Below are 13,653 nucleotides of genomic sequence, written 5' to 3' on the forward strand. Positions count from 1 at the left end.
TATAAAAAAATAATAATATGCAATGACGGACAACAGTTTTATATTACCTATTTGATTAAGATATTCAAATTGAACTAAAAATCGATAGGATTTTTAATCGAATTTTAATGTTTTTCAGTTCGCCGTTAGCTTTATTTTTTTTATGCCAATATCTTGAAATATGTATTTTTTAACTTTCGAATGAATTAAAAAACATTTTTTTCTTCGCTATTAAGTTCGAAAAGGAAATTTTTCTCTTGGTGGGTTTTCCTTTCATCTAAAACCAATATCAAACGAATAAATCTCTTTAAAGAAAAATTATAAAACATCCATGTGTTTGAAATGGGAATCAAATCCATTCCAGGAGTTGAATTTCAGCCATATAGATTTTACTTAATAGAATCGACAGTATTTGGAGTTACTGTTATCACTAATGCTTTTTTATCAACATCACATAAAAGAATACAATGCTGTATTTTTTGTATTGTCTTAATTGGGCTGTTAGAATCTGGACTGTGTTTGTCATTTATCAATAAGAAAGCACCAACCAATACTTGCAAAAATATTCATTCATTTTGTTTGAATTTCTATGTTATCAAAGATTGCAGGTAGAAAAATGAAATTTTCCCACGAGACTTGAATGGAAAAACTGAAATTTACGATTCAAAAAAAAAAATCAATTTTTTTTTTTCTAAACGGCGTCTATGAATGAATATTTGAAGGGTTTGAGCATCTTAAAATGGGAGAAAATTTATCATATGTGAAAATTTTTCTGCTTCCCGCTAATTTTCTGATAAACATATCATTGTTAATAGAATTGAAGTATTGCATTATACCCCCGTTTAAATGCTGATTCTGTCAAGACTATTTTACATGTCGTCTTCCTTATGCCAGGAACATGAATGCGCAAATTTCAAAAAATTGGAAAATGACGTTTGAATGTTTAGACTACCCCTGATTATATTCACTGGAAAACCAGCGGACTTATCATCAGCCATTATTGTGCAGTATGACGTCAGTATTATCGCTACAGCTAGTAGCAGTCCCTTATGTCGTTTTTTTTAACAATCAGACGTCATTTTGGCGTGACATTGCACAGAAAACTGATTTTTTCCTCCCTCGACGAGCCCGCTAAGATATATAAAGTTTTTACTCATGAAGTTTTAACTCTATGACTGTTATATATTTTCCTAAAATGTTTGGTGACATGTGTTTGAATAAGGGTTACACATTCGCGTTTATGGCAAAACTTAGATAGCAAAATAAGTGATCCAACCAGCTGATAAACACAAAAAGTGAAAATTTGCATATTCGTGTCTCTGGCATAAAGGCCCGTTTATACGCGTCATGTAGTTTAGTAGTTAACTAAATTTTAAGTCGTCAAGTGTTCAAAAAACCGTCCCAACGCTAGTAATAAAGTAGTCAACGCTCATTGGATAACACGAGAATGCGCATAGGGACTACTCAATCGAAAAAATATAATACGGTTTATCTACTTGTCAACTGAATCACTTGACAACTGAATGGTTCTTAACGTCCGCATATACATTTTAAAGTACTCGATGACTTAAAATGTAATTAAACACTAAACTACTTGACGCGTGAAAATGGGCCTTAAGAAGATGTTGCAGCTTGTTTTAATTAACAACGAGCTCACGATAGCATCGTGCTTGTGCATGTGCTCTCACACGATGGACTCTCTAATTTCCTCAGACTGAGTAACTTCTATGAGTGAGGTATCGGGATCATATCCCGACGACCTAGAGGATTTCTGAGGAAAAAGCAGAGTGCAGTTGGTGCAATTCACGCATCCGTTCTTTTCGCCTTCTTCGAGTTTATCGAGTTCTGGTCTTAGGGCATCGTCCAATTCAACGGCTAACTCGTTCCTCAAATTGTCCAATTCTTCCCGGCCAGATGACGTAGATTCGTGCATCTTCTTCTCGCTCGACTTGGATGACCTGTTGCTGCTGGCAGAGGACTCGTTGCGGAAGGTTCTCCGTATCGGTGGCGATACCGTCAAGTTGTTGCCGAATCTCCGGCCGGGACTTGATCCAGTTGGCGTGGTGGATTTTGGTTCTTCCGCGTCCAGGCTTTTCACCCACGACAGCGTTACACCCAGTTTTTCGTTGTACTCGACTCCGAGACTCCTTGCCCTCGGCAACGAAGTGAAGCCATTGTTGTTATTATTCACCGCTTTGTTCGGAGGATAACTCACGTAAGACCTGACTGAACTGTGGGAATTAGAGTTCCTGTAGATGACGGCTGTCTTTTGGTTACGTCTGTCGTAGTCCCGTCTGCAGCAACAGCAGCAACAACAGCAACATATGCACCACAGTGATGGCGGCCCTGCGCAAAGTTTTTCACGGAATGCCACACGAAAGCGGTTCGACATCACACTGTACAAAATAGGGTTTATAGTGGAATTAAAATAATAAAAACAACCTGTAAATAAAAAAAAAAGCGTAATAAATCAAGCAGAAAACGTGAAAATGCATGTTTAAAAATCTACAAATATATACAGTGCATATAGGCTCGACTGAAATCCTATATTAAAATATGAACAACAACTAAAGAAAGTAAAAATCAAACAGATTCATAGATAATTTATATGTTTTTTATGCACAAAAAACTAGAGTAATTGAAGAAGTATGAAACTAAGAGCAAAAAAAAAGTACATGCGAAAAATACGAACCAAAAATGTATGAACTTTCTCAAGTTTTAGAGATATACACGATGCACATAAATATTGCAGTGACTAAAAATCAGATAATTTTTAACATCATAGTTCAATAAATTCTATTCTTCGAGAAATGCTAGCCATATAAAGTTGTGATGCTAGTGATGGCTCTTTTCACCGGGTTACTTAAGGACTTATTTTTCCCCTTTTGCAGACAATATGGCTTAAATTACATGTTAACATGCGCTAAATAAAAAAAAAATCATTTCTGACCCTAGGTTTCATTTCGAAAATTTTTGTCTTGCCGTGTCCTATCAACCCTCTAATTTTGGCAATAGAGTTCTGAGACACCCTGTATTTTAGACCAGAGGTTTTCAACGTTTTAGCGCCTGTGGATCCCTTAATGGTTGAGAGACTACCAAACAAACTCGAATAATTTCTCTAAGGCCAGGATTAGACTATAAAAGTTTTATAAAAATCATTTATAAAACTTTTATAGTGTGGCCCCCTGGCCTAATATAGATATATTTATCGCAACATCAATTTACAGCGTTTGTGATAACGTGGAACCCCAGTTGGAAATATTGTATTTTAGACGGCTTGCGTATACCGTGGCAAAGCTTTTGGGTTGGATATGGGTAACGCGAAGTTTTAAATTTTTCTGGTTTGGTGGTGGTGGGGTAACGCGAAGTAACTTAGGTTGGAAACAGTATAGTTTAGAGGTCACCTACTTTGACGGAAAAGGACGACACAACTCTGGTATATTACCATACGGAAATTTATAAAGTTATTTACGATATTTATATAGAGAATTGACATTTTAGCCTTGAAAGTAAAGTAGATTAAACGGAAAAATTTTATAGTTGTTATATTTTATTAATACGTGGATTTGTGCTTTTAAATTTTTCAAACTAGTAGTTAGTGAATGAAATCTGTGTTTTTAATTCTGAAATTTTTAAAATTGCCGTCACTGTTCTGAAGCGTTTTTCATGGGAGACCAGTTCGCGCATTTGCTGCACTACAAAAAAAAGGTTGGGAAACTACGGAAAACAACCTTAAGATAGTGCATTGCCCAAAGAAACAACTCCTAGTTCAAAACAACGGTAAGCCAATGCTCATTACGCGGTCACTCCGAGATCGAACTCTTTAATAATGCATCAAGGCAAGGCGACTTATTGTTCTTCAGCGAATGGAATCAGAAAATACGAGTAAGCAGCTGCCTTGTGCCACAATCACAAGCACCTCTGCATTCACTGATAATGAGAAACACGGACGAGCTCGCTTTCTATCGATGATCAATTTATAAGCATGACGAGTTTTCAACATTCAATGGAAATTCGATATTCAAATTTTCTACTTCATCAGATGCGTTGCAAATCAATATTTACGTATATTTTACAAACCTTATACGAATTCGTACAAGTCTTAGCGGAGCATCGAAAGATATAATTTGCAACACAAGTCGAATTAGTAGTAGAAATATTTTGATAAGTCGAAATAATTAGATTATCTCGATTTTTCAAGGGTAAGATACTCAGATTAATTTATATTATTTTGAATTTCGTTTTACCTGCTAATGAAAAGAGGTTCTGGTTCACTCGTCTCAATGTTTCTGTCCACTTCCCATATAGAGATACGTACAAAAACAATAATCTTTGAGCATGGAATGGAGCCCAGCAGACAAAGAAAGCAATCACTACGGCGACTGGAAATAATAAAGAAAAATTATTAAAAAATAAGTGATTTGCGTGATAATATCCAACATCAAACATATCTTGATTATTATTAAGCACTTTTATTAAAAAAACCATTCAATTTCGTAATCTGATAAGACGGGGATATTCCAGCATTTTAAATCAGGTGATCTCTAATGATTAGCAGCTAAATATGCTAGTACGATTCTATTGTATTAATTGTATCGATGAACAATTGTTGTATAAATTTTATGAGCAAAGCATGCCACAATCTCGCTTCTAAAATGATACAACTCAAAATATGTAGTAGTCAACTACTGAAATGACGTGTTTTATTTTCCTAACACGCGTTTTTCTGTCGGTGCCGGGGAATGCTCGAGCACCCACACAGTATTTTGTATGACGGATCAGAGCACCCTTCTCTCCCCAGAATTAATTCAGAAATCAAAGTTTACTACGTAAAACTTGCATCAAGCACCGAAAGGTCTAAAACACTTCCGACGCCCCTGTATACTGAGAAAATGCAACGCTGAGACGTAAGGCGTATTCCACACTGGTGCGATACTATAATCGCTGGCAACTCGACACGGATAGGTTAAAAACCTGCATTTTAGATTTTTTAACCAACCAATAGCGGGTCAAAATGTTCCAAGGTATAACATTGGGTTTTGTACCTTCAAACATCTAATGCTGCACCTTGAAACCGGGGCAAATTTTACAAAGCCAAAAAAAATACAAATATTACTGCAAAAATAATATAAGCATTTTTAATATAGATCATTAGTGAATTAGTGAAATGAAGAATATCAAAAATAAATGGCACAAAATATGATTATTTATATACAGGGCGTATGGTATTTTACTTGTGAACCGTTGAAAGTTGGGAAAAAACAGCGTTTTAACACTGTTTTTCTTTCCACCTTTCCTCCGTTTTTCGAAGTAAACTATCTCGGCGAATAATGCACTTAGAAATGTGAAATTTTTTTTGTTGGTATCAAGAGAGACGGCAACAACTTTGTAATTGGGTTCTTGAGCCCAGGCTGTTATAAAAAGTTGACATTTTTATTTGAATAACTATACTTCTTGCAACGCGAATGACATATCTGAGTACTACACGTTATTTAAATACTTTTTCGGATCAAAATTATGCCTCTAGGATAGGCATATTTTCACCAGTAAAATGCCCTGTATATACACAAAAGTAACAATAATGGAAGTAGGAACGTATTTATGTAGATGAAATGCATAATTATTCTACATTATACTTTACCACATTATAAGGAAATTAAATTAACTTTAGCTTTTTAGTGGAAATTAAATTTATACAAATACAAATACAACGCCACAACAGGCAAAATGCCCAACGAGGTGGCTGAGAAAAAGGTGCCCATAAAAATATGGATGTCATATAATTTCAAAAATACCGCAACCCCATTAAAAATGCAATTAATAAAAATTTACCACATTTAATGTTTTTAAATGTTTAGTTCTGTCAGTTCCTTTCATGCCATGTGATTATATTAGAGATACAATATCCGTGATGTCAACATTTGCTATACCTGGCGCTAATGGTTAATAAAATATTTTCTCACCTCTCCTATTACGGAAATTCACTTGGTAAAAGCTTTTGTTGGACGCATCCCACACTCCAAAGTTTGTTTTTTGCAACAAATTTTTGACCAGGAAGTTATCAAAAGTGGATGGAAGAGAAGAAATGGCGATAACTGAAGTTTTTGTAAGAGAGATTTATAGAACTAAAATTTAAAATATAAATTGTATTTAAAAGCGAAAGAAGAGGAGTTAAAAATTAGTGTAAGTTGAGTATTCCGAGGTAAACTAGGTATAGTTTTATATTGTTTCAAGGTACACGATGCTCCATCATTTGCGAAAAATATAAATAATCATTATTCACAGTGCTTGGTATGATTGAGCACTTGGTATGATTCATCAGGTGATTAGATAGGTTATAATTAGTAAATATAGTCCACTAAACTTGCAATTTTGAGAACAAACATGGCAAAAGTAAGCGCACAATTTTATTAGTAAAACGTGTCTATTTGCAAAATCTCTGTCGGGGTCACAAAGAGCTGAAACAACATTCAGTTGTAAGGTTATGTGTATTTCTAATTTCCTGCACTCTAAAAGAATCAGCTAGAAAATGCAATACTATTAAAACTACTACAGTGCGTGAAGGTTTATTATGGTCAAGGTACAACAGTTTCCCCTGCAAGCACAATAACTATAGCTAGTCTTATTTTTGTAATGATCACACAAATATACGTGTAAGGCCGGGATTACACTATAAAAGTTTGATGAAAGTTCTTTTACAAAACATGAAAAAACAACCAATAAGCCTATTAGTTACATTCGCTCGAATGTAACCGATACGCTTACTGTGGTTAAATTTTCAAGTTTTGTAAACAACTTTTACAAAACATTTATAGTGGAATTCCGGCATGGGACTCGCGAAATTCGAATCTTTGAAAATATTTTGAAGAATATCACATACGTTTTAACAGTTAGTAAACCTTTCTTTACGGAAGAAAGTAAAGACAACGAGAGTTCAGTATATAAAAAACGACGGCGTATTTCACAAGGAAAGAAGCAGAGAAAGTTTTTCTAGAATTTAGGATTTTCAATCCCCAATGAACTTCATTTCTCTTCCAAAGATTCCTGCCCCACCATCCAATTGGGATGGATTATTAACAGGTAGCTCGTAAACATCCCGTCGACCGATGGCCTTCCCAACGTGACGTCTAGAAAAATTTATGCATGTTCTTCTTGAAAGGTACGCACGGATCCCGTATTTTACAAAACCGACAAATTTACTCCATATTATTCGGCTCTTGGGATGGGCGATCGCCCCTATAGCTCCCCCCCCACCCCCGGATCCACGCTTGTTGTAAGGGTGGGCTTATACCAGAGGAAATAGCCTATATTACTAATGTATGTCCAGATTCGTTGGTAGTAAGATACAACTCGAAACCAGATCGTTAATAGAGATATACAGAGTTTTGAAAATTTAATGAATAGAGTACAGCTAGTTTTTAATACAAAGAAATCAAAACCTTAACGCGACATTGACATGAAAAATGATGATTAGGTTTCCAATAAAAAAACACCCTTTTCTTCTATTTTTAAATACAATCATTACTGGCACATTACGTGATATCGCCGGAATAACAACCAATTTTTCAGAGCACTTTTAGTGTTTTTACGCTCGTTTCCATGAAAAGGTCGAATGAATGCTGCTAGCTAATGGCTTATCAGTGCATCCAGCAGGGAAAACAGTTTCCTGCGTTGATTTCATGATAAGCCGAGGATTCAAGATCAGGTGGGTGTATATAAATAGAAAACATAGAACACACACACAGTTAGGTTATTTAACATGTGTTCGCAACACTTATATCAACACGTATGTAATCGCAGAATAGTATAGCTGAACGAAGGAAACGAAAGACCTATGTTAATCCGAAAAAGAGCTCATACAGTAGAATCTCTCGATAACAGACACCCATGGGACCAAAAATTTTGTCCGTTCATGAGGAAGTACGATATACAGCGCTACCTCGTTTATACGACTTTCGTATTTATGCAACGTCCGTGGCAATTGCTTCATATATCAAGAAAAGAGACATTTTCTGGGTTTTATCGTCCGAGGTAAACTTGGAAAGAAAGGTCATATGGTCTACGCCCCGGAACTCGAACCCTAGCTCTTTTGCATTCCTGGCAAGCGTGCTCCCATCTGCACTCCTGGAGACACGATCCTGCATTCCTTATTTCATGCACTGTGGCGTGAGGCGCTGAAGTAGAGGCATTAGCCTCTCTTAACTGCCCTGGGGCAAATATCCTCCAGGTAGGACGGTAGAGATAGAGATAGACGGCTTTTTCTCAGCCCAATATGTCAGGGAAACAGATATTTTTAGGATTTCATGCCGAGGTGAACTCGGAAAGAAAAGTCATCTGGTCTCCACCGGGACTCGAACGAAGCGTGCTTGCTCAGAATGCAATAGGGCCAGAGTTCGAATCCCAGCGGCGTAATTACAGTCCCTACATTCTTAGTACCACAAGAGGCATTAGCACGCCGGTGATTGGTTACTACGAGCAAGAAAGGTAACAAAACGTCACGCGGGATTGGCGGAGTTTTTGGCAAAACTGAATTTCTCGAAGTTCACTAACGAAAAATGAAAGCATTTTTAGTGAATCAGTAGATGATAGCAGGGCCTATCTTCACTTGGTGCTCGCTTCGTAAGTCGTCATTATTATCATCTCGATGCACCTGAACCGCATTTCATTAAATCAGAAAAAAAAACCAATTAAAGCATTTTTTATTGAATCAATAAATAAGAACAAAGATGGCTATAAAAGTTTGATAAAAATCTTTTGAAAACTTGAATAAAAAAAGAAATTAATAAGTTTACTGATTAACCGAAAAATCATCATACCTCGAAAACTTTTTGATGTAAATATAGGAAAATTGTGGGGCGACAATTAGAAGTGGAACTAAACCTTTTCCAGAGAAAATAATTTTGATGAGTGCTTCACTGCTCTAGAGAAAAATTGTTTAAACTATAGTAAAGGTTAAAACCTGGAAAAAAGTATGACACGCGTGTTCACTGACGTTGGGAAAGAAATTTGCATTTTTCTCATGTTGGCGTAACGACCGAGACTGTTTTGAACAGTCATGCACTGTGGAATTGGATTTTTTTTCTGAAAGTGCGAAGGATGGTTAAAGACAACATATTTGAAAAGCGAAAATACTTGCTTTCAGAGAAACTGCAATGTTTAGTCATGAAATTTCGAGAAGAATTAAAAGACTGAAGACTGTTGGTTAAAGTTTCAGAAATAGGCTCGAGTATTATGGACTGAAAGCTTGCACAAGAAGGTTTCTTTCTCTTACCATTAGTCAAAAAAAAGACGACTAATCACAAGTTTTCACAGTTTTTACGTGAAAAATATCTGTGCAATTCAGAAGAAATACAACTTGCCTTGCACACATCGAACTACTGTAGGATCAAACTGGAGGTAATCGTATTGCTTTTGGATGTCTTTCAGATATAGTTATCATTCGGTTATTGGTGTCAAAAAACCGATGTGATCACATTAAGCTGTATGCACTTCATAAACTTCTGCGCACCGACGCGCAGTGACGTGCCTTCCTCTTCTATGGTTGTTTGAAGAAAAAAATGCCGGATTACTGGGGGGGGGGGGGTCAAATTAGCGCACGACCGAATTATCAAGAGTCTGATATATTCAAATCTGTGTAAATCATATAAATACATTGCTTTCCCTGAAGTGCAACATCCCATATTTTTTAGATATTGTCATGCAAAATACTATTCAGGGTACCTCATTTGCTTAATATAACCCCTCAAAATTTGAAGGTTATATTAAGGGGTTATAATTGCAGCTGATTCGATGCAGCCAGCTAGCAAAGAGATAATACAACCAAAGGAAATTCTACTGGAAATGAAAGAGTGGACTGAGAGATGTTGTAATGTTTTTTATATCAACAGACCAGTTGCAAACGCCTCAACGTTGCTTTCTAATGCTTCAAGAATAACGCTGGGGAAATAAAGCACAGAAATAGTGAAAAAAACCTCGAAAAGAACATCTCTAATATATTCTCCAATTTCGAAAAGTTAAAAGTATTTTGTTTATGGCTCACCGCGTTTCTATAATTTTCAAAACAGACAATAAACGAATCATCCACTTAAAAGGGATACAATAATAATAAAAAATTAATTTCAGCGATGTTTATGCTACCAGCAAAATGAATTATAATTCGAATGACAGGATTGATATTTTTACTAGGGCTGGGAATCGATAAAAATGTTTAGTGTAATCCTGGCCTTAGATGCAATTTCTCTGGCCGGCAAGGACCAAAGACGTTTAAAGCCTGACAGTTGCACCCGAGTGGCGTGGTGATATGATGCTCGTCTGCCACCGTGAACGTTGCCATCACGGTCGCAGGTTCAAATCCGGGAAGAATACAGACAAGATATTTTCCCTAACGAGCTTGAGGCGACCACAGATAGATGGCACCTTCATTTTCAACCCAATTCATTTATGGCAGTAAAGTGCGATATAGGGATATGGCCGGTGTTTGGTGATGCAGCTGTAAACGTCTTAGCGTTGGCAATTTTTGGTAAATTGCCAATAAATTACCAAAATTTGGGAAAAAAATAATGGCCAAATTTCCTCCGTTTCTCGAATTTGAATATCTTGGAGTTGACTATTTGACTATATTTGAATATTGTACTTAAAAAAATGGAATTTTTTTATGGTATCAGGAGAGACAAGGCAACAACTTTGTAACTGGGTTCTTGAGCACACGGGAACCGTATAAAAATTTAGATTTTTTATTTTGTGACACACTGTATCTCCACTCTCAAAAAATTGCTAAAGGGTAATTTTTGAACACCTGTTGAGCATTTTATAAATTGGAATCATACCTGCAGTTGATAAGATAAAGGCCGTGCTAGCACTTACAGGACACCCTGTATAGTAGTTATATTATATTCGGGGGCAACTTAAGCGAGGGTGCAAGAGGTGAGGTGCACCCGGGCGGCAGCTTAAACTTTAATTAGACATCAAATTTTTTAAATAGTAAAAATTCAATTACATCAATAATGTTCAGCCATACTTTGACGACGGAGATGTCGAGAAAACTTGACGGAACAGACAGGGCCCGAAACCGTTACATCAAAAGTAAGAGCTCTGTCACAAGGGGCAAGTATGGATTTTGATGCTCCCACCCAGTTTTTTTTGTCCGGATCGTTCAAATGCAATGGAAAAATTTGGCCTCTCAAATGGCTGGTGCCTGGATCACCAGAAATGCCTTAATAGAACTCGCCTCATTATATACTCTTCACAGAATAAGTATAAATAATGATGGGGCTCATCAATAAGAGCTGTAATGGGGATTAAGTTATCTGGCTTGATAAAGAACGATAAAATAATCCTGGATCAAAGATCGAGACAGTTTCTTTGAAAGCGGGACGTATGGCGATGCACATGTTGCGCAGCAAATAATGGTGTGCGGTTTTATAGTAAAAAAATCCAGTTTAAAGTCCTGTTAAAATCCTTCAAGATTGGTCTTTAGGGGGCTCGAGCCACCCCAGATTATATCAGTGAATTCCCCGCAGAGACCTGAATTTTCATTCCAAAATTCGTCCCCGCACAGTATCCGGTTTTCTGTACCTTGCAGGACCAAGCCGACAAGAGTAGACGTGGTGAAGCACCTGGGCTAGCCATAGCAACACGAAGGGCTCACTCAAGCGACCAGGCCGACAAGAGTAGACGTGGTCCAGGACCTTTCCTGACCATGGTAGAGGGCTCACTATAGCCACCAAGCCGAGAGAGGAAATGTGGACCATCACCTGGGCTGGCCGCAGCGATACGAAAGGGTTCACCAGAGCCACCAAGCCGAAAAGAGTAGACATGGTTAATAACAAAGGGCTAAAAAACCATGGACTCGAAACCTTTTTTGCTATTTGTAATTTTTTTTTAAGTTCTATTGTAAAATTTTGCTATTTGTATTGTCTTTTTTTTAAATGTGCTTTTTATTTTCGTGCATGCAAAACACTGTAATGTATATATGCATAATAAAGCACCCGACACCACCCAGCCACTCATCCGGGACAATGGCTAAAATCGACAATTGCCGATAGAGCCTGGGCGGTGCATGGCATGAAATGAAATGTACCTTGTAGGAAATTCATACCCCAAATTCATTCCATACATAAAACTTCTCTTTATGAATTCCAAAAACCTTTTATGTGTGAAATCGCAGGAAATCTATCAAATTCCATCGAGGAAATTTCCATCCCCATTATTTTCACTCTTATTCAAATCTACCGGAATTAATTTTGCAGAATGAGCTATCCTTGAAAAGCATTTCATTTAACTGAAGAGAATATTCGAGTATAATTTTGATTAGAAACTCTCGTGATCCCGAAAAGACAATACCTCAATGATAGCTGAACGATGGTATCAATACGAAGAATCTTTAATCTGTGGATATCGTGCATTCAATGACGGTTTCCATTACGAAATTAATAAATATTACAGAATACGAGTTGAGAAAACGGAGTTGGATCTTTAGAACTTTGAATCTGAAGGAAATAATTTGATTGATATATGCCATATACGAACAGAAAATACTCGAATAAGCTGGAAAATGATCGATCACCGAATCAATACAAGCTGAATCACGGAAAGGTAACAACACGCATGGAGTCGATGCTAAAAAGTCGTAGCATTGATTTATTTTTTCGAGTAAAACGAGTCCGACATCAATGCCTATTCATTTATGAATAATCTATCACGCAAAGGGAAGAAATAAGCAGCCCTTATCAGATGCGGGGACCAGTGAGGAAAATAGTTCCGGTGCTCCGTATAACCCCGGTTTTATATCTTTTGTTGGAGGTGAATCCAACGCGATTCATTCATGCATTATCACAGAATATAAAGGAATGCTGAAAACTATGTACTTTACCAATAAAAATTCAGAATTAATCAATTAAAAAAAAATCCCAGAATTGATAAAAATTCAGAAATAATGAAAGAAAATTATTCCGGAATCCATGGAAAATCAGAATTATGAGTGAAAAAATCTCAAAATTAAGAGAGAGATAAAAGTTAAGAATTAACAAAAGAAAAAATGCCAGAATTGATAAAAATTCATAATTAGTGAGAGGAAAAATCCCAAAATTGAAAAAAATGTTTTTTGTTAATATACAGGGAGTATATGGTAATTTACTGGCGAACCGTTGATCCTAGAGGTATACTTCCAATCCCATCAAAAGCATTTCATGTAAAAAATGAAGCCAAGTCTCGAGATTCTTTAGCAGTAAAAAGTTGTGATATGTGATGTAGAGCCAAGTCAAATGCTGTTATTAACTTTGATTCAAAAATCACTCCAAGGATTTACACCTTTAGTTGAAGAACATTTTGGAACTTAGCATTTACGCAACACATATTACACCTTATATCACACCATTAATTTTACATGTAATGTAAAATTACGTCAACGCTGTAAATACAGATATCCTTGCATAAACAGCATTTGATGGAATTCGATTAATGGCGTGAATAATAAAGATTGACAACGGCCGGCACATTATAGTGCTGCCTAATTGCCAAGTCCAAAAATGTTCTTCAACTGAAGGTGTAAAGCCTTGGAGTGATTTGTGAATCAAAGTGTCACAGTTAATAACAGCATTAGACAAAAAATCTCGAGACTTGGCTTTATTTTTTCCATGCGATGTTTTTGATGGGATTTCACTTCTTTTTGTAAGT

General features: G+C 36.4%; 1 protein-coding gene across 1 annotated transcript in view; it reads right to left on the reverse strand.

The window, feature by feature from the left end:
* Positions 1–206: 206 nt before the first annotated feature.
* The window catches only part of LOC149074119 (neuromedin-U receptor 2-like), a 149,969-nt gene continuing 136,522 nt past the window's right edge, over positions 207–13,653 (reverse strand). The window contains exons 3-4 of the mRNA XM_089246276.1: positions 4,227–4,361; positions 207–2,421 (exon numbers count right to left, since the gene is read on the reverse strand). Coding sequence (XP_089102402.1) covers positions 1,664–2,421; positions 4,227–4,361 — 893 coding nt within the window. The 3' untranslated portion in view covers positions 207–1,663. The remainder of the gene's footprint in view (positions 2,422–4,226; positions 4,362–13,653) is intronic.

Source organism: Pholcus phalangioides, unplaced genomic scaffold (genome assembly GCF_987345545.1).
Source record: "Pholcus phalangioides strain wild (caught in Gottingen) unplaced genomic scaffold, Ppha-v1.0 ptg000017l_1, whole genome shotgun sequence".
Classification (NCBI taxonomy): Eukaryota; Metazoa; Arthropoda; class Arachnida; order Araneae; family Pholcidae; genus Pholcus; species Pholcus phalangioides.